Source organism: Rana temporaria, chromosome 1 (assembly GCF_905171775.1).
Source record: "Rana temporaria chromosome 1, aRanTem1.1, whole genome shotgun sequence".
Taxonomy (NCBI): Eukaryota; Metazoa; Chordata; class Amphibia; order Anura; family Ranidae; genus Rana; species Rana temporaria.
The window spans coordinates 160,742,830-160,770,069 of NC_053489.1; the positions used below are offsets into that span (position 1 = coordinate 160,742,830).

The 27,240-nt window shown below is 41.1% G+C and overlaps 1 protein-coding gene across 1 annotated transcript in view; it reads left to right on the plus strand.

The window, feature by feature from the left end:
* CHSY3 (chondroitin sulfate synthase 3) overlaps positions 1-27,240 on the plus strand; it is a 573,019-nt gene that overhangs the window by 108,726 nt on the left and 437,053 nt on the right. The window contains exon 2 of the mRNA XM_040345013.1: positions 17,113-17,396. Coding sequence (XP_040200947.1) covers positions 17,113-17,396 — 284 coding nt within the window. The remainder of the gene's footprint in view (positions 1-17,112; positions 17,397-27,240) is intronic.

Genomic DNA, 27,240 nt, shown 5'->3' on the forward strand with positions numbered 1-27,240 from the left:
ACCGAGTCTGAAAAATAGTAGCATGACCGCGCAATTGTCATTCAAAGTGCAACAGCGCTGAAAGATAAAAATTGTCTTGGGCAAGAAGGGACGAAAGTGCCTAGTATGGAAGTGGTTAATAATTAAAAAGATGTATTGTGATATTGTACCTTTGACAAAACAGCCCAAAAAGGGTATTTGGTGTCAGGCATGCCATTCGAAATGGTATTTTGTATGTAAATGAGACATGCTTTGTATCAATCTGTCTTATTGTAGATTTTATATATTGATATTTATATATTATTTAAAAAAAAAATATATATATATAGATAGATATTTATATAGTTATACATATAGATATACCTATATACAGTATATATATATATATATATATATATATATATATATATATACATATATATATATATATGTGTGTGTGTGTGTGTGTATATATATATATATATATATATATATATATATATATATATATATATATATATATATATATATATATATAATATATATTTGAGATCCCTGTGAAGTCCGTGTTTTTTTTCTACTTGCCTTTTTTGCTACCTTTTGAAGGCCTGTGACATGTCAGAACCAGCACTTTGGAGAACACTGCTCATACCTGTAAACAGCTGTGTCTGAGGTTCCATTATGGAAAGTCTTTCAATAAGTTGGAAAATACTTCACGTAATGCACTCTATAACGTATGAGTCACTTTTACAGAAAGTGTTCTCCGCAGTGCTATACAGACTTCACCGTTATTGTTCCTTTCTCTGAACTGCTTGAGAGACATACTAATTTTAAGTCTAGTGTTGTAGTTGAGTTTGAAGAGCTGCCTTGGAAGCCTGTGTTTGCCATATGCTATTCTCAGCCCATGCAGCAAACTTTGACTTCACCATTCTTTCTTTAGCAATATGCACTTTCATGTTCAAAGCAAAATGGGTATTTATTTTTCTCCGCTGTTCCATTTTCTCTGCACTGCTAGCAGTGATGGTTCCCCTTTGCATTTCAATGACTTATTTGCCCAAAAGCTTTAAAAGGGGTTAAGCCAAAGATATACATTTATATATTTTTCATTATCCATGGGCAAGAGCCGAATGGCTCAACTTCCCAATCAAAAGTGTGAACTAGCCTTGGGCTGCTAAACCTGCGAAATATAATTCAAAGAGAAATATGCATTAAGCAATCAGACGTGATGTGCTGAACATCACAGAAGTTATGTTGAAATTTTTCTTGTAGAGCATTGTTCAAATCATTGAGGATGATAGGATTCTCATCTTTCAAGATTGCTTGTTGTCTCTCTGACGTAAGCAGTATGTGGAGATCTTTCTATAAATCTAAAAATGTGTGGAAATCATAGTTTATTTTCTGGTACCGTTTATTCTCAGTGTTTTGCAATTAAGCCCGCCATAGAGAGGTCAAAATTCTTCCAGTTCATCAGGAACCAGATGAATTTTCTATGGGTAGGCTGCTTGTACTGAAGTCAATCTATCAATGAACACCAATGCAGGGGGGTCATTAGTAGTGAAAGTTACCCCTCACCTGCACTGGCGCTCATAGCAGTGAAAGTTAAGCCCCTCCACCCCCACTTCTGCATTGGTGGTAATGGCATTGAGAATTAAGCCTCTCCACAATACCAGCCCCCTCTCCTGCCCCACTGGTGATTACCAATATGCCATCCATATGTATACTATATATGTCATTCATAAGTAGTTACCAACGCCTCTCTCAATCTCAGCTCCCACTTCTACCCCATTGATGATCACTGACTTAGGCCGGCCATACACGGTTTGAATCTCTTGCAATTATTGCTAGCAGCTGCTTTAGCCACTAGGGATAATCACTGTCTTCTCCTAGTGGGGACAGCTTACCTTGTGGTTGCAGGAAATAAATTTGCTCCGTGGATGGCCGACTTTACCACTCTCCCTCTCCAGGCCAGGAGGCCAATGCCACCTGTGCCTTCACCCACAGTACAGTCTTCCTTTCAGTGGCAAGTTACAATAAAGACAAGTTGAGTTTCCAGCGTTGGCTCCAAGGAAGATGATTGCCTGTCAGATTTACGGTCAAAAATTCTATTCATTTCCACTCTAAATATATTCTTACTTACTGCTTACACTGTGTTAAGGTTGTGTAGGGGTCTAGCCATAAGGGTGCGCATGCACGCTTCCACCCATTTTTGCCTGACACAGTTCTGTTAGACTTTCCGGGGCACTATTGGCCCAGTATCCCCCCAGGGGACAAATGCAGGAGCACCTGTCAGGACCTGGGCTTGAACCTGGGACCTCATCTGTTCCTGGCATTGACTATTCCCACAGAGCTATTTGGGATGCTGGACAGTTCCCTGCCTGATCTGCTGGATAAACTTATCTGATCCATTAGACTACTCTGCTTGGTGTCTTGATTGCTGTTGAACCTTGAACCCCTTGCTCCTCCCATGAACTTCCTATAAAAGCCTTGTCTCAGAACTTCCTCTTTTGCTCTTTGCCAGGTTATTGTGCCTTCCCTGCTGCCATCTGTACCTACAACCACTTATGATTAACCCTTGGCTTGTTCCTGGACTACTCTACTGCCTGATCCCAATCTGAAACCACCTGTGTTTGACCCTCGGCCTGTTCTTTGACTTCTCTACTGCTTGATCCCAACCTGCAGTCACTCGTGATTGATCCTTTGGCTTGTTTTCTGACCACACTGCTGTTTCATTCTTGTCTGTTTATCCGCTATTGGACCCTGGCTCGCTCACACGCTTGTGGGGCAAACTTGAGGACCGCGACCTGGTATTAGCTTGCAGCTAAATCCATCTCCACCATCAGGAGCTCTGGTGAACACCAGCTAGTACTTAGGCACCTCAGGGGAGCCTGTGTCATCTGCCAGAAGTGACTGCCTGTATACCTGTCCTGCCACTGCTATTGCAATTGGTCTTCAAGCCCGCCACCTGATCGTGACAGCACCCTTGGGAGGCCTATGGCCTAGCTCATGGGTCTTCAAACTACGGCCCTCCAGGTGTTAAGGAACTACAATTCCCATCATGCCTAGTCATGTCTGTGAATGTCAGTGTGTTACATGGCCTCATGGGATGTGTAGTTCTACAACAGCTGGAGGGCCGTAGTTTGAGGATCCCTGGCCTAGCTTAACCAAAACCATCAGCAATCCATTCCATACTTTCCTAAGGCTGTATTCACACCTGAGCAATGTATTCTGTGGTGCACTTCGTAGCTTGTTTTTGACACGTTTGTTGTTTGAGAGCCCATTGACTTGAATAGGCTGCCTATTGCTTGACGAATGCTCTAAAGAAGCTCATTAACCTTTTTTTTGGCACTGAGCCAGGTGTGTTTGTTGACATGCATTTTTTTTCACACAAACTGCAACAAAATGCACATCTGCTACCTGCGTTTGGGGTGCCATTAATGTGGTAGTAAACTCTTGTGTGCCATTTTTACCTACAGGTAAGCTTATAATAAAGCTTACCTGTAGGTTAAATGAATATCTGCACCGGCATCGGTATACCCATGCCATTCCTTCAGAGCTCTGCGCCGTGCCTGGGGCTCCCTCGGCCCAGCCAGTCAGACCCTGGAAGGAAGCTAGGGTGAAGATGGAAGCCCTATTCTCTTCTCAGAATTTGGGGTTCATCACACCTCACTAGTGTCACACTCCTGCCTTGGCAGTTCTGTGCTGTGTTGCAGATCTATGTGATTCTATAAACTGGATGGGCATTAATACAGCTCCCACATACTGTAGATAATTCATCTGTGCATTTAGCTGTTTGCCTGTACTTCAGCTTTAAGTGCCTAAAATAAGAATTTTGAGCATGCACAGCAGACATAAGTGAAAATGCTACTTGGCTGCCTGTTATGCTGTTGCCTTGGTTTCAATACATTGGGAGCCATTAACCCAAAGGATAGCACTAAAGAATTCAGAATTTTCTCTACTTTAATTAGCTACATGCGTTTTTTTTTTTTTTTGAGGTTCTCAGAAGCATTGAAGCCAAACACAACCAGGCAACTAGCATTTTAGAAGCAGTCTAACATTGGCAGCTGCCATATTTCATTCCTGACAGGTGTGATATATCTAATGTCAGATAAGCATTTCCTGATTTCTGTGTCTGGAAACATTTCCAATTTTGCTCAGTTCTGTTTTCTCCACTCGTGTTCTTCTACCATCTTTTCCCTTATCTTTGTGGAACTTATTTGTCAATCCGCACAATGACAAGCAAGGTTGAAGACTCTCATGTATGGATTTGTCCATTTACCTTACAAGGGAAGTCGGTTGCAGCTATAGAACTGACTGGCTATTGCAGGCAAAGTGAGGGATATTTTGTTCTCTGCTCTGTAAAACAAACCAGTCCTCTTGTGTGTTTGTAAAATCAAGGTTTTAAGATGGAACAGGCATCTGTCTATGAAAAAACATTCACTGTGCAGATGTCTTAATGTAGATTTACAGGCAATTTTTTATTTTTTTTTCCATTTTGGATAGTGTAATATTTTTTTGCCATCTGTGTCCCATTGGGGAGATATCCCTTTACTTCCTGTCCCATAGCCAAACAGGAAGTAGGATGAAATCCCCACAAATTAAGGAAATCCCTTGAGAGCTCCTAGGTCACCAGAACTAGTGTCCCCCATTGGAAGAGCTCTACCCTGTTACTTTTCTAGCGACAACCCAAAATTAGTGATTTTCTTTTACTTTCAATGATAATGGTGACTGGCAGTGGTGGCTGGTGCTCAGAATTTTGGGGAGCGGAACAAACTAACTACACCCCCCCCTGTGGGAGATGGATGACTGTTATTACCCTCCCCCCAGGAGTCAAATGGCAGCAAACACCCCCCCCCACGCGTGGGAAACGGGCGGCAGTGATTTCCTGTGCATGTGCCATGTGAATGATGCCTTACCTTTTGGAGGCAGGGGGAAGGAAGAGCCAGGGCCGCTCTGGCCGATTCTCCTGGTGAGCACACACAGATATTCTCCTCTCCGCTGCACAGAAACAGGAAGTGACTCCTAAGACTCTCTGGCCATAAGGGGCTTCCTGATTGGCCGGGAGGAGAATGAGGAAGACAATAGCAAATATTTATTCGCTATTGTCACACAAGTGGGTGTGCTCGGGGCGCAGTGCCAACCTATTTTTGAAGCCTATTAGAACATCTGGCTCTAATCACATGCTTAAAAAATAAATAAATAATTTAGCGCTACACACGAAGAAGATGCTGGTTTAGATTTGGGCCTGCACTCTGCCTGTCAACCCCCTTGAATTTGGCTCGATTCCCCCCTTGGCACAAAATGGACTATAATGTAATTGTGGACTCTGAATGGTTATAGGCATCCACAATTATACCACACAACAATCAATGCAATCAAATATTGTTACCTTGGTGGTGTTAACCTGCCACACAGCTGCTACAGACAGAGTTCCACACAAGATATGGCTTAACCAGTGTCAAGATGTTTACTTGGCAAAGAAATAGGACAGTGGTTTTGCAAAGAACATCAAATACATACAGCTCTCTACAATTGTCACTGAAATGCAGCTAGTTCAGTATATCCCTGCTATCAGACCCGAACGACCAGATCTGAGTGAGAGTATGGTGGAGGAATCTCTCAATGCAATGACGTCAGCCAGAGGTCAAGTCCTGGAAAAAAAAAACAAGATCCACTCCCCCACCAAAATAAAAAAATGATACGCTCATATGCATAATTACTAAACCGCATGTTTTTTTCGATCCACTGTACCTTAGTAATCCTTTATGTTACTAGCCGCTTCCTGTATATGGATTCATCGGGTAGTGTGCGGGTATTCCATCACTTCCTCGATGCCGCAATGTCTCCTGGGAGCTTTTGTCATTGTTCCCAGGAGACATTGCGGAGGTCTGCCACGAGTTATCGCGGGATTTAGAAAGAACTTTGAGGAAGTTATTTTCTAAATCCCGCGATAACTCGAGGAAGTGACGGAATACCTGCACACTACCCGATGAATCCATATACAGGAAGCGGCCAGTAACATAAAGGATTACTAAGGTTCGCCTGCCCTTGACAGTGACTCGAGCTGAGCATCGCTGCTTAGTGAAGGATTGGCTCGGGTGGCTCGGCTGCTCTAGTCCTGCAAAGGGAACTGCGTTCCTGCTGTGAAAAAAGTGCAGGGACTCCGTTCCCATGCGTTCCCGCAGCACTTGAGCCCTGACGTCAGCACTGGGACACCTCTCCACCAGTTCTCGCATAAAACAGCAAAAAAATCACAAGCCAATACAAATAGTTATGCAAAAGAAACACATACATTCCTAACTGTATGGCTCCCACTAGTGGACAGTTTAACTGATGTGTGTCCTGTAGTAATGACTTGTAGGAAAAGAGGAAACAGGTGGCTGTTCCGTTAAGAGTCAGTTAAAGTGGGGGGTTTACCCTAAAAAAAAATTCTAACATTACATCCAGCATATGAATGACATTTACAGTATGCAGGTCTTTTTTTTTTTTTGCCGTACATACCGATATAGTGTGATTTTCTTCCAGGTTCTGATTCCCACGGGACTGAGCGTTCCTATCCCTGGGTTAGATGATTGACGTGTTGTGAAAAAGTTCCCATGTCGCACAAGGCGCGTCACCAGTTTTCCGTAAATAGCCGAGCTGCGAGTCGGCGCTATACGGCGCCTGCACCTGCCGTGTAGAGCTGACTGCGCAGGCGCCGTATAGCGCCAACTCGCAGCTCGGCTATTTATGGAAAACTGGTGATGCGCCTTGTGCGACATGGGAACTTTTTCACAACATGTCAATCATCTAACCCAGGGATAGGAACGCCCAGTCCCGCAGGAATCAGAACCCGGAAGCCCGGGAGAAAATCACAATATAACGGTATGTACGGCGAAACAAAAAAAAAGACCTGCATACTGTAAATGTCGTTAGTATGCTGAATGTAATGTTAGATTTTTTTTTTTAGGGTGAATCCCCGCTTTAATCCTCTGCTAGCTTCATTGGTGCACTTATTTATTTGTATTCCAATAACAAGGTGGAAGGAAACAAATGTTTGAGGCCCACAATGTAATAGTAAAGCTGGGCGCCAATTTCTCCAAAGCGTTGTATCACTTTTAGGAGGTGTGTCCAAACAAACCAAACACACTTTAATAATCTTAGCATGTAACAAACACCAGAGGGAGCCAACTTCTATTAAACACAAATTGTAGTCCATTAATATGCTTGCAACGGTAATACCTTGCTACACAAAAAAAAAAACATTGGAATCCATGTGTCCGGCGCGCAACATGTAGCTTAGAGGGCCGGACTTATGGGTGAGGGGCGGCACTCATGCGCCCTGCATTATGGGCTGCCACTGGTAAGTAGGACAAATAGTGAGGGTGAATCTCCTTAACGGGGCACAGACAGCAATATAAACTGACGTGTTCTAATCCCTCTACACTCTGTCCAAAAGTAAAAATAAAAAGTTTTGCCTTTAGCTGTACTTGAACCAGTTCCTGCCCGGCCTGTAGTCAAATGACTTTGTCGTTCTGGGTGGATGTCATATGATGTCCTCCCGAAACGCGCCTCATGTGGGGCCGCACTGCAGGGCTGTCTGTCACTGGCTGTGTCTGCGGACTGATAGCTCCAGACTCAACCTGGGAGGCAGAAGGTTCCACCCTCTCGCGTAAACCGCTGTGCTGCCAGGTAGCAGCCGATGCAAGGACATATAAAGGAAGTGTGTCTGTCTGCACTGACCAGGCCAACGCCTGGAGATAAAGTTGCTGCAGGAGCAGCGTGTGAACACTGTCATGTTCTGTACTGAAAAATTATGTTCTATTACACAGAGAGCTCGTATAACCCAAGGTGGGCTGCTTTATTGTCAGGAGGCTGTGTTTTGCCCATGTTTGCAACTTAAAAGTGGTTAAAGAAAAGAAAACACTTAACTTATTTCAGTGGCTGGACCAAAGTTCATGTAAAGTGATATTGTTGAACTGAACCCCCACTATACACCGTATAATATAGACATATACTGTATATACATATGTTGGTGGATGACTTTGAGATGTCTTTTTTCTTCCATCTATCAAAGGGAATAGATTTTGCCTCTTGCAGGAAACGTATGGTATGTTTTATAAAATACTGTCTGGATGGACTTATGACTTTGCACAGAAAGCTTTTAATTATGCTGATGAAATAATCCAAGACACATAAAGTATCAGTAAACTTTTTATTACAGTAATAATTCTTAAATATAGAGACACCATCTCTCTTTTTTTTTTATTTTTTTATTTCTTTCTTTTTCAAGTTTTTTCATTTATACAAAGCAAAAAGGAATCTTAGCACAAAATCACAATAAACAGTTGATCATCTTTACATAGTCTAAACATAGCCTCATATTTTATATATCAACAAAAAAGAGAAAAAAAGAACGTTGAGACCATTCATTCACCCCAATCCCATTGGCAGGTAAATGGGCCGTTAAGCCCCAGTATTGAGCCAATGCGAGGGGGGGCATGGAAGAAGAAAACAATGGTCAGCCAGAAACTACTTCCCAGTCTCTCCCTCTCACTCCCTGTCCCGATGTCCGGTCATGGGATGACGCTGCCCCCTGACCTTACATATTGCTATTATCCTACCCCATTCCCCCTCACCCCCAATACTTGTGATCCCTTGTCCAATTCTATTCCTTTCCCTGTTCCCCCCCCCCCCCCCCCCCCAAAAAAATGTCTTCAACCTTTCTAACATACTCACAGTAGGGGATTGCACTTGCTTCCACTTAAGCGGTATGCATGCCTTGGCAGCATTCACTAAGTGACACAGGATGGGATTCTCATATGTTCCCCACGGTATATCTGACAGGTGCAGAAGGAAGAAAGCTGGATCCACCGGTATTACAACCTCACTAAACTTTTGAATAATCTCAAGGACTTCCTTCCAAAATCCCTTAATTCTGGGGCAAGCCCAGAAAATATGTACCATAGTGCCCTGCTCTGCTTGGCATCTGCAGCATTCACTCTTTATGTTTGGAAAGTACCTGTGTAACCTTTATGGAGTTCTATACCATTGTGAAATTATTTTATAGTTTGTTTCGTGCATTTTGGTGCATGTTGCTGTCTTAAATATAGCTTGTATCATTTAAATTTTTTGGGTTTCCCCAAAAGTCCTCCCCAAGTAATTTTCCCATTTCTGAAAAAAAGGGCAACTTATAGTTCTCTGATGGTTTACTCAATAACAAGTACATTTTAGATATTGTGGGCTAGATTCAGCAACGATTTACGCCGGTGTATCCATAGATATGCCGCGTAAATTCAAAGCTGCGCCGGCGTGTCTTCTTTTTGTATTCAGAAAGCAAGATACACCGACATTAGCCTAAGATACGACTGGCATAAGTCTCTTACACCGCGGCCAGCGTGCATTCTCACGCTGGCCGCTAGGTGGCGCTCCTGTCGTTTTCGGCGTAGAGTATGCAAATTACCTAGTTACGCCGATTCACAAACGTACGTGCGCCCGGCGGTAGTTTTTTATGTTGTTTGCGTAAGGCTTTTTCGACATAACGTTGCTCCTGTTATTAGGTGGCGCAACCAAAGTTAAGTATGGACGTCGTTCCCACTTCGAAATTTGAATTTTTTGTGTCGTTTGCGTAAGTCGTTCGCAAATAGGGCTGGACGTAATTTACGTTCACGTCGAAACCATGCGACGTCATTTGAAGCAATGCACACTGGGATATGTACACGGATGGCGCATGCGCCGTTCGTAAAACACGTCAGGTCATCACATATTAGCATAAAACACGCCCCCCTTCCACATTTGAATTACCCGGGATTACGCCGGCCCCATTTACGCTACGCCGCCGCAACTTACGGAGAAAGTGCTTTGTGAATCCTGCACTTGTTCCTGTAAGTTGCGGCGGCGTAGCGTAAATACGATACGCTGCGCCACTGTAAGAAGGGGCTCAGCTACCTGAATCTAGCCCTGTATGCGTACTTGGCTCTTTTTCCATGCACTGTTTCTCAAATGGTGTCAACTTACGTTCTGAATAGTATGGTGCTACTTTAATATTTAAAAAATGCATTAGTTGTGCTGCTTAACAGAACTCTAGTTGAAAGTGGCCATTTTTATCCATCAAATTCTGCATTGTCGGGCAAGTACCCCGAATTCTAAAATGCGAAGTCTGGTATATTCCTCTCTCAATTAGTGTCGCAAAGGGTCCTTTCTGTATACCTGGTATAAATCTCGGATTGCCCAGTATAGGCATCAAGGGTGAATCATAAGTAGATATATGTGCCCTTATAAAAAGGTTATAACATACCCGCAGTGTAGTACCTATTATTGGATGTTTTTTATTATCGGTTGTAACTTCTCTATAACACCAAGGGGCTCTACTTAATAATTCCTTGCACTGTGCTTGCTCTAAATTTGGCCAGATTTTCATATTCCTGTGCCGACACCAATCCAATAAGCGATCTAGGTGGACTGCCTGAAAATACTTAAATATATGTGGGACAGCCAGTCCTCCATATTGTTTTGGTAAGGATAGCAATGTCCTCTTTATTCTTGGTTGTTTACCTGCCCATATAAATTTGGTAAATAACGTTTGTATATTTTGAAAAAAAATCTTGGTACTGTAATCGGGACTGCCTGGAGGAGGTACCGAATCTTTGGTAATATATTCATTTTGATTATATTGCTCCTTCCAAACCAGGAGAACATTCCCCTATTGCATCTCTCTGGTAGCCCACATATTTTATTTAACGGCGGCAAGAAGTTTAACTCATACATTTTCGAGGAGCTTACTGCGATGTTTGTCCCTAAGTATTTCAAACTTTGATCTGCCTATTTAAATTTATAGCTTAAACGTATTGATTTCGACATTTCCTTCAGGATTGATACAATCAGGGCCTCTGATTTGCTACAGTTTATTTTAAAGTACGAAAGTCTACCGTACAACTCCAATTCTTTAATCAAATTTGGTAATGACACTATCGGGTATGTCATTGAAAAAGCATATTGTCTGCATATGCTGCGATTTTATGTTGTGTTTCCCATATTTCAATTCCCTTAATGTCTTTATTACTCTGTACTCTACATAGGAAAGGTTCCAGGGTCAATGCAAATATCAAGGGTGAACGTGGACAGCCTTGTCTTGTCCCATTTGCTATCCTGAAAGGGGGGGGGACTACTCCATTTGCTTTCACTTGGGCTGTGGGTCCTCTATACATACTAGCAATCCATCTAGTCATTTTCTACCTAATTTTATATGTCGCAGGACCGAGAACATAAACCCCCACCCCACCCGGTCAAAGGTCTTTTCCGCGTCAGTCCCAAGCAAAAGTTAGCTATATGCATCAAATTCACAGCTAATAGTGTCATCCCTTGCCTCTGTTGTTGGTATAAATCCCACTTGGTCTTGATGAATCAAAAAGGGAAGTTTCTGTTGTAATCTGTAATCTAAGGGCCAATATCTTACTGAATATTTTTAGATCCGCATTCAGCAATGATATTGGCCTATAGCTAACGCATTGCTTTGGGTCTTTACCCTCTTTCGGAATCACCGCAATTGTGGCCTTCACTGGGGGGGAAGGGCCGTCCCCTCCCACCACCTATAAGAACGATCAAGCAGCGGAACTGTCGCTTTGATCATTCTTATCGTGCACAGAATCAGCGGCTGAAAATGGTGATATCTGAATGATGCCTGTAGCTGCAGGCATCATTCAGATATCACTGCACAAAGTCGAGGACGTTAAATAACGGCCTTCGGTTGTCAAGTGGTTAATTTGTATGTGTTTTATAGCAAAAAGTAAAAAAAACAAAAAAAAACGCAGAGGTGATCAAATACCACCAAAAGAAAGCTCTATTTGTGGGAAAAATAAGAACAAACATTTTATTTGGGTACAGCATCGCACATCCGCACAATTGTCAGTTAAAATAACAAAGTGCCGTATTGTAAAAAATGGCTTGGGCATGAAGGGGGGTAAACCTTCTGAAGGTGAAGCCGTTAAATAACTATTTGAAGGAGAAGGGTGGGAAATAAAAAAATAAAAATAAACATACACACTCACCTATATGACAGCAGCATCAGTCCAATGCTGTCCTCCACCAGCTCTAAGCTCAAGAACTGAGCAATCGCATGATCCAAGAACTGAGCAATCAGTGGTCCACTATGAGCCGTCACCACTCTCTGCTCTGTTACCAAAGTCTCACTGGAGCGCCAGGCTGTGAAGGGGGCAGAAGCGTCTGGCTCAGGTTCTCAGGGGCACGCTGATAGGCTGAGCCAGCTGCCAGTCTGGCATCTGGGTAGCCCCTGAGATTATTGTCGGGATACAGGAGAGCAAAAGTACGTGCACTCCTGTGAATCACAAGAGACATATGACAAACAAGCTTTGGCCATAATTCTTATTTAATAATGAACAAAAGTGGTTGTAAACCCCATTCATGAAATCTGACCTGGGCACATATATCTGTAGTGTTTATTAACATCTCTCCAAAGCCATACGTTCCATGTATTTCTGCTGCTCCATTCCTCTGTTATCAGCATCATAACATCTGAGAAGTTCTCAGATACAGAAGATAAAAGCAGCTGAACATTTTTGTGAGGGAGCTTAGAGATAGATAAGCAGAGAGCTTGTCTATTCACAGTACAGCTCTGCAAGTTTCTTTATTCCTCTGCCTATGTGGAGTGGGGGTGTGTGCCTTTCCTCCAATCAGCTCTCACACACTGTATGCCAAGACTCCATGCCCACTGCTGAAACAGGAAAAAACATTTGTAACACCTGTAACACAATGTGCACTTTCTAAAGAGTCTAAACTGTAGACAGCAGATATACATGTAAAACGTATGTAGGGAGATTTGCCTCATCCCTGTGTATCATCTGAGGCTGTTCACTTATACTGAGTATATGTGAGGGTTTACATTTACTTTAATTTCCCTAATATTTTACTGTTTAGAGAGTACTTTATTGTATGAACGTTTATATGTTTTCTGCATGTATTTATTTTCTGATGATGTATAATGTAAAGAAAAGTTTATTAATAAGTATAGAAACCAGTGTTAGGTTGTTTCATGTAGTCTCGTAGTCGTGGGAATTTAAACTTCAGTTTAATGGAAATAAAGAAGAGAAACATTCAGGCTGAAGTTGGAACACTCCTCAAATATTATACATTTACCTGCTACTAGTGCAAGAATACACATTGGCTTGAAAACTAAAGCAGTTAAGCTTCCATGTACTATAGTCTGAGCAAGTAAAGCTAAATCCAAGGCAGATGGCTAATGCCACAGTTGAAATACATATCCGAGATAACCCTGCAGGCTGCACTGCAGTTAAAGAGGAACTGCAGTCTGCTCACATAATTTGTAATAAAAACATATTTGCCATTCTGAAGCTTCCCTCCAACCACTTTGCATATTGTTTTATATATATATACTGTGATTCTGTACTTTCCAAATATGCTGCAGAAATCTCCCTCCACTGAGTCTGGCTGCTGTCTGTTCACTTCCTGGATTTACACAGACACACAGAGGCACACCTCCAGCACTGCAGCCCTCATTGGCCCTCTTATGACTCACCCCCCCCTCCTTTCCTGGCAAACTCTCACAAGAGAGAGAGAGAGAGGTGCATGATGTCATAAGCCTAGGCTAATGACCAGACAAAAAACAGGAAGTGGGTTGTATGAGGTATTTACTGACAGAAAAAAAATGTTTTACTATCCAAAGTTAAAACAAGTGGGGAAGATTTAATAGATGGAAAGTTGAAAAAATGACTGACGTTCCGCTTTAAGCAAAACAGTTTAGCCCAGCAGCATCAGTTGGGCAGTGAAGGAGTAGCAGCACACGTAGGAGGTTGTCCTTCTGCCCTTCCTACCTAAGTAAATTCTGTGCGTTGACACTCTACATCCTAGTTCAAGTGCAGCTATGCAAAACATTACTGGAGACTAATATAGAAAGAAATGTAGATACAAATTCTAAATAAAAATCAATTTTTATTGAATACTTAACTGCATTTTGGAATGGTTACTGTTGCCTTTGTGTTAGATAGAATGAATGTCATTCTCTAAAAAAGGAGACAAAATGTGGCTCACATTGAAGAAAGCAGTCACTTCACTCAATAAGAATAATTTAACAAATTAAATTCTAGCCAGCTAGATAAATATCAACTTAGACAAATGCAGGCGTATCTTTCAGAACAAATATCTCTTTGTTTTCCTATTGCTCTTTTTTGGTGTTACAGTAAATGCCCTTTCCTGTATATTTTTGCTTTGATTGTTGACTTTTCATAATCATGTTCTTATATTTTTGCAATTTTTTTTATTTTTTATTATTCAAAGCTAATTTATTTATTTTTGGAGCATAAATAGGGTAATGGTAATGTCACTTTGACATTCCTGTAAACCAAACCTTTATTATACTGTATTCCCTGAAATAGTTCTTACTGTTACACAAAGCTAGACTTAATGGGCTAAGATTTGATGTAATTATGGATCATTATGGTTACAAGTATATTTATGACCTACAGACGCCAATAGGCTACATATGTATGTTCCTTACAGGGTTATCTACTCTGTCACAGAATGGCCAGTAATTAAACACTACATGTAAAACAATACATCGTGTGGGCTAAGCAAAGTGATGAGCATGATGGTGACGTGTTTGTTTATTCATGACCCTTTGCCATTAGGTGTAGGTTGGCACATAATATTCAGCCATTTGAGAAAACAAGGTTGTTTAGTAATAAGTTTAAAAGATTGCAGTGATGTACGTTGAATTCAATTTTAGTCATCAGGCCAGAGCTGTTACAATGAGAATTGATTGTTAATTGGTTGCAATGGGCCAAGTCTCTTTTTCCTATTAGGTCTTTGGTCTCCTTTTCCTAGTGGGTCTTTTTTCCTTCATGATAAAAAGGAACTCAGGACCACAAAACAGCTGCCTGTACTGCATCAATATGAAGATAAGCAAGATGCACTCAATCCACTTTGACATAATTTATAAGGGTATATAAGGCCACCACCTCACTCGCTTCCAACAAGGATAATGATAAAGCAGACCTACTTTGCTTCTAACAAATCTTGCCTTGGAGTTTTCCAAGCTATTGACAATAATCACATGTGTGTCCTACACATCCCGCTATAGTCTTCTTGCAGCCAGAGCTTTGTCCTGTCCAAATGATCTGCTGAAGCATATAAAAGCATTTACAAGTGGTTACAAGAAACCACACATAAAGAGTGTATTCTCATAACATTGTACCACCTACAATGGTGATATACCATGGGTTCCAGTTTGGAAAACACTGGGCCAGATTCACGTAGAATCGCGGCGGCGTAACGTATCGTAGAAACGTTACACTGCCGCAATTTTTCATTGCAAGTGCCTGCACTTGCTTGCAAAATTACGCCAGCGGCCTCCGGCATAAGCCCGCCTAATTCAAAGGGGCGTGTGCCATTTAAATTAGGCACGCTCCCGCGCCGGACCTACTGCACATGCTGCGTTTCGAAATTCCCGCCGTGCTTTGCGCGAAGTGACGTAATTTTTTTGAATGGCGACGTGCATAGCGTACTTCCGTATTCCCGGACGTCTTACACAAGAAGGAAACATTTTTAAATTTCGAAGCGGGAACGACGGCCATACATTATACAGCACTTACGTGTGCTGTATAAAGTTAGGGCACCTAAAACGACGACTAACTTTGCAACGGGAAACTAGACTAGCAGCGACGTAGCGAACGCGAAAAACCATTGTGGATCGCCGTAACTCCTAATTTGCATACTCAACGCTGGTTTACGACGCAAACTCCCCCCAGCGGCGGCCGCGGTATTGCATCCTAAGATCCGACAGTGTAAAACAATTACACCTGTCGGATCTTAGGGCTAACTATGCGTAACTGATTCTATGAATCAGTCGCATAGTTAGGAAGACCGTAAAACAGAGATACGATGGCGTATCAGGAGATACGCCGTCGTATCTCTTTAGTGAATCTGGGCCACTGTTTTTGTATTAGTAGGTTGTATGTTTCACCGTGATGTGAACAAATTATAGCAGCCTTGATTTTACTGTCTCTTGAGGTAGACAGACTCAGTTTTTTTTTGTATTGCTAGCACGTTTTCACACAACAATTCATGTTTTAGAGCTGACGCAGGCAGCTTTTGGCTTTAAGCACATGGCCTTAGAGGGGCTGTACATCTTGCGTAATTTAATTCATAGGACCCACAGGGAGAATGTATATGGGTGTGCATCGGAGGGGGTTGCCCAAGGCACCCGCATTGACACTGATGTACACTCTGACAGCAATGTGTTTCCATCATCAAATAAACATAGAAGCATTTCTAGCATCAAAGAGAATTAGGCAACATTTCCACATGATAAAAAGAAAGCATAAATAAATCCTAATCTGTCAGGCACTTTATTACACAGTTCAAGTCCCTCTTTAACAGTGAAAGAGGCTTTGTTTCCAGCTCCACAAAATAATAGTTGGTACTTACAAGGCTGCTATCACATGGTCACTTTCTGCAGACCAGTATAGTCTGATTTCAACAAAAATTATAAGAGAACGTGTGAACAGTAAAGCCCTGTACATACGATCGAATATCTGAAAAAATCTAATCCGATGGATTTTTTCGTCGGCTATCCAATGAAGCTGACTTTCATAAGTCTTGCCTACACACCATCAGTCAAAAATCCGACCATGCTTTTTTTCTCCGATGGAGTTCCCAACAGACTTTCGGATTTTTCTGTCTGTTTTTTTAGCCATAGGAAAGAAAATGATGGGGCCCACACACGATCGGTTTGTCCGATGAAAACAGTCCATCGGTCTGTTTTTATCGGACAGACCGATCTTGTGTACACAGCTTAAAGCAGGCAATAGTTGGTGTGATTTTTTTAATAAAGCAATGGGCCCTGATGGTATCCATCCCAGAGTTTTAAGATAACTTTGAGGTATAGTTGTTGGACCATTAGCGGATCTTTTTAATCAATCTCTTATAATTTTTTTTATCAAGGTGTACCAGATGTCTATAGTGTTTTTATAATTTATTTTCCTTGAAATTTCTGAACATTGTCAATTTAAGTGTGTTTCCCCCTTTTTTTTTTGCCATCTGTATTGGTGCATGAACAGTACTTGGTAATTCCTAACAGTGACCTAATGTACAGTAGTTGTCATAACTGGTAACATCTGTAACCATATTTTCATTGTTGCTAAACAGGTGAAAAACTGGAGGAATTTCTGCGCTCTCTAAACAGCAGCAAGCCCCTTTATTTGGGCCAGACAGGACTGGGGAATATTGAAGAACTTGGAAAACTTGGACTTGAACCTGGAGAAAACTTCTGCATGGGAGGTCCAGGGATGATCTTTAGCCGAGAGGTGTTGCGAAGAATGGTCCCACACATTGGTGAATGTCTTCGTGAGATGTATACTACACATGAAGATGTGGAAGTGGGAAGATGTGTGCGGCGCTTTGGTGGAACACAGTGTGTCTGGTCTTATGAGGTAAGATTGTGTATATTATTATTATTGCATATTTTATTTCCTTGTTACTTTGCTTTATATAAAAAAATACCTCCAATACTTGACATCTAATTTGGTCTTTTCTTTCAGTCTATATAGTAATTCTGTTATATAATATAAACTCACAATGACATGTCACTGTTCCCTTGGTTACTTTTTTGAACCACATTGTGATATTTAATATGATGATCTCCTTTGTTAAAGATTGGATACCCATCATACCACTTCCTCTAACGATCATCAGGTTTTTTTTTTTCTCCAAATACAGTACTAAGTTAATTCCAATTATGTAGCTTCATGCAGTTTCAAATAATGACATATGGTATACACAGTATATCTTTATAGAAGAACTACAGCTTTCCATTACAACATGTGCTACAACACATAATTATAAGTGCATTTGCACTTACAGTTTTCTCTTAGTCCCCCAGTAAAATTTCAGCCTTCATTACAGTGGCAATGTCAGCTTGCACTACGGTGGGATGAAAATGTGTTGTACATGGCATTGTCACTGTTGATTCACAAGTCATAGTTTGTTAATTAGAACCTGGCCACATCTAAGCCCGCCCACTGCTTTCTGGATTTGCATCACTGCTAAACCCCCCCCCCCCCCCGTGAGCTGCAGTGTCTGGGAGGGGGAGCATGTGAGACACAAATGAATGAGGATTTGGCTCAGTCAGGAAAGGTAAAGGAAGTTTTTGGTTTTCATTTTTGTGGCTTGTGCATAACATCGTAACTGGATTCAGTACTCGCTTAGACTGCCATAAAAGCCATATGGGAGTCTTTAACTGTGTTTTAATACTGTATGTGTTGGCTGGTGGTAGAATTTTTAAACAGAGCAGCAATCAGTGGAGTATTAAATAGTTTAATTTTGATTTGCATTATACTAAAAAGCTTAGTCTCACACATAGATATGTGCAGCCTATTGCATTAGGGTGTGCACACCAAATCTAAAGCTAATATACACATGTGTGTATATATATATATATATTGATATAGTTTTATATATATATATATATATATATATATATATATATATATATATATATATATATATATATATATATATATATATAAACACACACACTCTCTTATAAATAAATGCAAAAAACATTTTAAAATGTATTAAAACATGGACGGTGTTTGTAGGGTGGTAGATGGTGTCAGTAGAGCCATGGACATGTCAGTAGAACAGAGGTTGGTGTCAGTAGTTTTTTATTTTTTATTATTTCTTATAATTTTTTAGGAGCCCCATTGGGGGGCCTTGTTGAAATATCAACGGGGGGAATCTGTGCCACAAGGGGTTATTATGGTGTGCCCAGGGACAGGGGGCATACCCCCTACACACGTCTATGGTCCCGCCCCATCTTAAATGTAGGACCACCAGTCAGCTTAGATGTGTTACAGGCCTCTCTGGGCCTCTTTTAGATCCAGCTATTGTTTGGAAAATGGCGGATCCCCTACAAGACAAAATAGCAACTTCTAATATATATATATATATATATATATATATATATATATATACAGGATTACTAGCCCCTCTTTAGTATGCATACTTAATAGGGGTAGAAGGAGTCCAATAAAGTTGTGCTGTCAAGACTTTGAAGATGCAAAGACTCTGTTATATTGAGGAACTGTGATGTTTTGAATTTATGTTTTAGATCTAAAAAACTGCTTTGAATTGAAATGTTGTTAAACCCAAATATTTTTCTATGTGTTTCTTTGAAAGTCAATTTTATACCAGTGTGCAGAAGCTTTCCAGCATGACAATTTTTATCTATTAGCAAATACCTGGTTGATCCTGCTATTTCCATGCTATATTGTTGCCATGGTAGTGGCAGCAATATAGCAGGTGATCCTCTGGCTGCAGCATTGCCACTCTAAAGTTGCAACCTACATAGTTTAGATTTTTGTTCAGCCTGCGAGTTGAGTGAAATAATCGAGGTGAATGGGCGAATCCTCCCCACTGTGTCATTGTATTGACAGTGGTGGAGTCAGCTGGAGAAAAAGAGATGCCAGGATTTAAGCCGGCCATGAACTCTGCTGATTCAGCAGGAAACGGTTGGGAATTTAAACAAGTATAGGCAGGCTGAACTTAATGTACCCAAATCAATCATGATTCATCAACTTGGGTACAAGCAGCCTGGCTGATTTTACATGCAATTATTGCTAGCAATAATCACTGTGTTCTCCTGGCAGGAATAACAGGAGAACACAGTGGTTGGAGGGATTTCCCCATCAGAGGGAATCAAGCGATTTTCTTTCCTGCAACCTGTGGCCGACTTTAGAAAACCTTGTGACTGCGGACAGTTTTATCAATAGCAGAAGGAAATATAAATTATCAGAGCCTTTGGCGACCACAGAAACATTTTCAAAGGGCATAAAGAGCAAAAAACAAATGTGTTGATTTTTTTTTAGATTACAGGTCTTAAATTAGTACCATAGGTTAAAGGTTTTATATTTCGATATTTATGAATAAACTTCTTTAAAGTTCAAATTTCATATTGTTTACTATTGTTATATAGAATGTCAATAGATGGCAACAAAGCATTTTTAGCTATTGGTATTTACACTACTGCTACCAGGGCATTCTTGGACAGGTATCCCTTTTAATCCCATTTACAAAGCAATTTGAATCATCAGAAATGAAATTTGAAATGAATCTCATTTCAGCAAAGGTTGTTTCAGCGAAGTGTTCACTGAAATACTAATTTCAACTACTTTTTTTATCCATATTTTAAGCCTTGCTTACATTTTCTGCATGTTTCTAAGGGTTAATTACAGCTCCTTAATATCACATTCATTATACTTTCAAATGTAATTAAACACTTCAATGTTTGGGAGCAACACCTTGTTAAAAAGCTGGGCTTAACATCTGAGCGTGTGTGTTTCCTCTTTGATGTGCAATTATGTAGTTACAATACACTCATCGATACTTTGCTCCGCATCATCTTCAAGTATACAAAAAAAAAAATCCATAAAAGGCGAACAGCAGACAATCTAAGAAATGAAAGTTTCTACTTGCTAAAGCACAGAACCTAAAGTGTATCTAAACTCAATAACAAAAATGTAATATATTGCAGGTTACCGGTTCTTAGATGAAGTGTCTGCATTTGTTTTCTTTCATTCCAAGCATTTTTTCCTTTGTTTTCATCTGGCAATCCTGTGAATAGCACACTTCCTATACTTGAGGGCTATGCTCACTTACTGTAATGTATATATTGAAGAAGCCCAGGTTGGACATCAAACATGTCTGCCTCTGCTCACTTCCTTTACACGAAATGCGAAGATTTGTAGTTCACAGAAGAAAGACAAAATTGTTTTTAATATCAGTTCAGCTTGCAGGAAGTGATGAACACTGTATTTCTGGTAATATTAAAGTGGAGCTCCACCCAAAAGGAGAAGCTCCGCTTATCTGCCCCCCCCCCTCCCATGCCACATTTGGCACCTTTCAGGGGTGGGGGAGCAGGTACCTGGTTTTGACAGGTATCCGCTCCCACTTCCAGGTGATCTCCTTCCACCGCCCCTGGGCCATTCACATTGCAGTATGCTGCGCATATATATGCGCAGCAGGGAACCGGATGCGAAGCCACAAGGCTTTACTGACGGTTTCCCTTACAAGCAAAGTTAATAGCACCCGAGAACCGATGGAAATATCGGCCGGTGGTGAAGATTCACTGCATTCCTGGACAGGTAATTGTCCTAATGTTAAAAGTCAGCAGCTACAGTATTTGTAGCTGCTGAATTATTTTTTTTTCTGAAGGAGACTGGAGCACCACTTTAAGTAGTATTTTCTGTATGTGATAAAAATGTTCTAAGCCCGAAAAATGACACCTAATGCAGCCACCATAACTGGTTGGCTGCATTATACTACATTTTGTTCTTGGTTTAAACTGTCCTTTAAATGCTATGGGATCTGTGTGTTTAAACTGCTTTTAACCAATTTTTCTGTTGGTCATAATGTGCACACATTGACAGTGTTGTAATTATACTTGTACAGCAAAGCTGCCACTAAATTTAGCATGAGTGGAAAGGCTGGCCAGGGCTGAAGGATGTGGCTGAGGAAACTTAACTGGAAAACAGTTGTATGTTGGAGGGATGTCATAAAATGTTCACTATAGACCTGATCTTTAACCAAATGTTAGATCATCTTTTTGAACAGAAAGATAGAGCTCTAAAAATAGCAATTTATACTAAATAAATGCATTTGAGAATGACTAACTTTCGTCCTTAAAGTGAATTTGTGGCCAGGCTATGGTCATTTAAGTAATTGTATATTCTTAAAAAGCCATATGTGAGCTTTCAGAAAACCCTCGCTAACCTATAGATGTGGGCAACATAGAAAAATACATCTAGATTTTATAAATGAATCACTAATGTCAGATTCTAATCATTCTATGGGCAGCTCAGCTCCCCTACCCCTCCTCCAGCAGTGACACAGCAGCCTTCTGCCCTTTTTATCTCTAATGTATATACAGAGCAGGTGCAATGGGAAGGTAGTTGTCCGCTTAACAAATGGGGTAAAGTTGTGGTTACTTTAATTATCCTACCATGTGCAAGCCCCCCAGCCACACGCTACCCACTGGTGCCTCTCCAGGTCCTCCATCCCACTACAGAACCCAGAACAGAAGGTCCATAATCGGCTCTATGGTATAGGCAGGGCTCAAAATTTAAAGTCCTAAGCTACTAGCCACGCCTCAAGGGTTACTCGCCACCAGTTGCCCAACCCCTACCATGCCCCACCCCTAATCCTGCCCCTAAACACGCCCTCATAAATTATCTCATTAAATGTCTTATGCAGAATTAAGTTATAAAAAAAATATTAACAATGACTTTTTCTGTGCCCAAAAATGCAGCCTGTCCATGTCCACCAATGCAGCCGGTGTCCACCAGTGCAGCCTGTGTCCCCAATGCAGCTATGTGTCCCCAGTGCAGCTATGTGTCCCCATTGCAACCTGTGTCCCCAATGCAGCCATCTGTCCCCAATGCAGCCTACCTGTGTAAGGGAATAGAGAGGAGAGCCGCTGCCTGGTTGATCGGAGCACAGGGAACATAACAGCTTTCATTTCAATAGCTGGGTGTTCCCCACCATGCGCCGTCATATACACTCCCCCTTTCCCGGGCACTTTAATATACAGATCACCCGTCAAATCCTGGTGGCAGTGGCTGCGGCAGTGGCTCTCCCCTCTCTTCCCCTACGATTGCTGGGAGAATGGCTCCCATACAACCCAGGCGGTTCTCGTCAGTGTGAGAACAAAAATTCTAGCACCAGACCTCCTGTGTAACTCTCCATGGGTAATCTGTAAAGACTTTTAGGCGTCGCCTATGCAGATTTTTAAATACCGTAGTTCCATAGTGTGGTGCCATTTTGCAAGCGTGTACAATTTTAAAGCGTGACATGTAAGGTATCTATTTACTCAGCGTAGCACTATCTTTTATATTTTGCCAAAAATCAGGTATTATTTTGTGTTTGTGTGCTTTAAAAATTCATTAAAGAGTATTCTTTTCCAAAAAATTGCATTCGAAAAGCCTCAACACAAATACCGTGGGACATAAATAATTGCAAAACCAACCATTTTATTCTCTAGGGCCTTTGTGCAAATAACGTGTAACATAAAAAAATTACAAAATCCACCATTTTATTCTCAAGTGTCGCTACTAAAAAAATATATATAATGTTCGGAGTTTTTTTCTAGCAAAAAAAGCTGATTTTTACATGTAAAACAGAAAAGGAATGCACCATATAAATGGTATACAATTGTCCTTCCTAAAAAAAATTCTATGTTTTTCTAAGAAATTGTCTTAGGGCTCCCACTGGTGTTATACTGTCTCAGCTTTGCCGCGTCGTAGAGCTCTGTAGCTGACAGAAAAGAGACTATGTACAGCTTTGACTTTGTGAGAAGATTGTTTACCGGCAGTCAGTTGCAGGTCATTGTACTTTGCATTTCATGCGGCAATATGCTGTGCTATTACAGTAACGCATCATGCAAAGTCAAGAATGTCAGGGAAGCATGGAAGAAATAGAATTCTGTCACTCCATCACAACACATTCATGGTTTATTTATTGATCGCCATACAGAAGCAATTTGAGTTAAGAAATTCAGAGGTTGCCAGCAATGTAAAATAGGATTCTAAAACTTACAATAAGTTATTTTCTAAAGACAGCAAGGGGTTAAAGCATAACTCCAGAGTTATTAGGCACCCTAACAATGCCAATTATCCACCCAGAGTGCCAGTCTCTATTCTACATCAATGTCCCCGACTTCCTCTGCAGTCCAGTGCTGATATGTTGTCATTCTGTCTGGTTTCTGTGAGCCCAGCCTGATGTTTACACCCCCGGAGGGGCACACCATCATGCATGCTGGGTTGACAGTACTTTAAGACTGAGTGGAAATTAGCACTGAGCGCTACTCTGTCCTGAAAGCATGTCAACCCCTGCCAGAAGAAGAAGTTGGGGGATGACATCACTGGACCGTCAAAAAGAAGGGGTATGCATAGGCATTTAAGAAAATATACCAGGGAGCTTTGATGGGTGGAGGTAGATGGGTGACAGGAGGGGAAAGGAAATCCTGGAGTTTTGTTTTAAATTAAAAAATTGATGCTGTCTTTCTGTTGCAGTTATAGCTGTAGATAGAAGTCTTCATAATAACGATGCCCATTACATTACATATGTCAGTGGACTTTGCAGTATTCTTAGATGTCTCTGAACAGACCACATTGCACTTATGTCAAGGGGAATACTGAGCATATCTAGTCCTGTTTTCTTCCATCATTGTCCATTGGAGGACATTAAATCCTCCCCATGTGCATAGGAGATCAGTGTCGCATATTACCTAAAGGTTCCTTACATTGTTTTGTGGAATGCATAACAAACATCAAGTGCAGTATATGCAAAAGTATGTGGGTGAATATGAAGCATACAATTTGTTCAAAGTCTAAGGCTGCGTACACACGACCGTTTTTCTTGACGAGAAAAATGCATTTTTTTTAATTGGTCATTAAAAACGATCGTGTGTAGGCTCCAGAGCATTTTTCTAGACGTGAAAATGGCAATTCAAAATTTAGAAAATGCTCAAATTTTTCTCATTGTCTTTCATGGAAAAATGGTCGTGTGTAGGCTTTAAGGATGAGAAAAAAACGCGTATGCTCAGAAGCAAGTTATGAGACGGGAGCACTCGTTCTTGTAAAACTAGCACTTGTAATGGAGATAGCACATTCGTCACGATGTAACAGACTAAAAAACACGAAGACTGAAAAGCGCGAATCGTCTCTCACCAAACTTTTACTAACACAAAATCAGCAAAAGCAGCCCAAAGGGTGGCGCTATCTGAATGGAACTTCCCCTTTATAGTGCCGTTGTACGTGTTGTACGTCACCGCGCTTTGCTCAAGCATTTTTTTTTTCACGATTGTGTATATGCAGACTTGACAAGAATCACGTCGAGAAAAACGTTGTTTTTTCCATGACATTAAAAACGGTCGTGTGTGCGCGGCAAAATACTTCTGGTTCTAACTACAGTTAGTAAAAAGGTAAAAATATAAACCAGTTGACTTGTCTTGTTATCTATAACCACCCCCTTATTGAAATATCCATTGTGTGTCCTGGGAAAAATTCAAACTATCTTTATGTTTCTTAAATGCCGTCAAAACATGTACAAAACATCTCGCACATCTGTCCACGCCCAGCCACCCAGGTGCCCAAGATTACATAGAACCCCACCACCTTTGAAAACTGCGTTCCAATTTAAGAATAGCCCTTGGGAAGTTTATGCACGGAAATGAGAGCACAACACACATCAGACCAAGGCTGGTCTTGGATAAGAGATGAGTACAGGCCAGACAGCCCTGGTCAATCTCTATCCAGAGGTAGACTTCAGTTGGGCAGCTTGGAAAAACATGCCCAATCGTTATTTTTTTACCCTCTAATAAGCTGATATCAGAACTGTTTGCTTAAACCTTTAATCATGCCATGTTTAAACTTAGATCTTTCCACTGTATATTAAACGTATGCTCAGTCAGATGAAATATATTGTATGTGTTTATAATGGGCTGTTTTATGCCGCGTACACGCGATCGGTTCAACCGATGAGAATGGTCTGATGGACCGTTTTCATCGGTCAAAACCGATTGTGTGTGGGCGCCATCGGTTAAAAAAAAGGCAACTTGTTTTAAAATTAATCAATGGATTCCTAACCGATAGAACAAAACCAAAAAAATCCACACATGCTCAGAATCAAGTCGACACATGCTTGGAAGCATTGAACTTCGCTTTTTTCAGCACGTCGTGTGTTTTACGTCACCGCGTTATGACACAATTGTTTTTTTAACCGATGGTGTGTAGGCGTGACGGACCATCAGTCAGCTTCATCGGTTAACCGATGAAAAAGGTCCATCGGTCCATTCTCATCGGATGGACTGATCGCGTGTACGCGGCATTAGAGTCTGGCCAGAGTTTGGATTGGATCTGTATTTTCTCGAACCTCTAGGTCAGGGGTGCCCAACCTTTTGAAGGCCGAGGGCCACTTAAGCGACTTAGTAACCAGTCGCGGGCCACAGTGAGCGGAGTGGGCAGATGACAGGTCTGTGTCCAGTCTGCATATGAAAAGCAGACACAGCCCAATCTACTCTATGGGCCCTCCGATCCAATCAGATAGAAGAAGCAGATCCACTTCTGTATTTTTTTTAGCAGATCGAATTGGAGGTAGGCAGGTGTAAATGGACAAAAGTCTGTTTACATCTGCCACTCCATAGAGGTAAATAGAGGGTCCAATTGGGTTGGACCGATCATGTGAAAGGGACCTAAGGCTGCTTTTACACTGATTGTCTATGATCTATTGCGGCACAGTGTACCTGTGGTTTTCCCGCCGATTAGCTGCACTTTGCTATAGACATCTATTATATCCTGCAGGTGTGGTGCACTTTCTGAAAAGCCACTTGCTTCCTCTACCACCGGCTTCATTTACAACACCGATGCTCTCGGCTGGCAAGTCGGCAACCTGAAATCTGGGCTTGCCAACCAGCCATCCCAGAGCAGGAGGTCGCGGGCCACATCAGGGGGGTCCGCGGGCCACATGTGGCCCCCGGGCCACTGGTTGGGCACCCCTGCTCTAGGTGCACCATGAAAATAATAGGCACACTGTCTAAAGAAAAATAAATGTCAGATTTTCCATGCCAGCCTGCATGTAACCAGATTATTATCTAGTTGATCATTTGCAGATGTATTTCCAGTCTTAGGTGATTACCATCTATGTACTGTATTCTTTTTAGGATTAACTATTATTTGTTAGAGTTTGTATGGCTTCTATTTCATTCCCCTAATCTAAGAAACTGGCATTTTTCAAATCATTTACATGCCAAATATGTTGATTCAGTGGTACAATAAAAAAACTTTTATTTTCAAACTGAGCCCCAGCTACCAATAAATAAGACACAATGCCATAATAAACTCATTGTATATGGGCCTACAAGGCTACATTAGTAAACTTTTAATTTACTGGCATGAGAATATGCAGAACATGAAACTGTAATTGAAATACAAATGAAGTAAGGGGTTTACTGGATGCAAATGTTAAATGTGATCTATTTACTTATCTATTTGACCTATCTATTGATCTACATAGTGTACATATCGGACAGTATTTTCTGTATTTCTCTTCTTTTTTTAACTAATGTTATGTTTTGTAACAAATGTACTGGAGTTTTTATTTGACTACTGTTCCAATCTGTTGATTTCTATTCCAAATCTTAATTTCCTGCTTCATAGTATACAAACAATCCTATAATTTGACAGTGTTCTGATGCAGCTGGTTAAACTGATTTTACAGTGT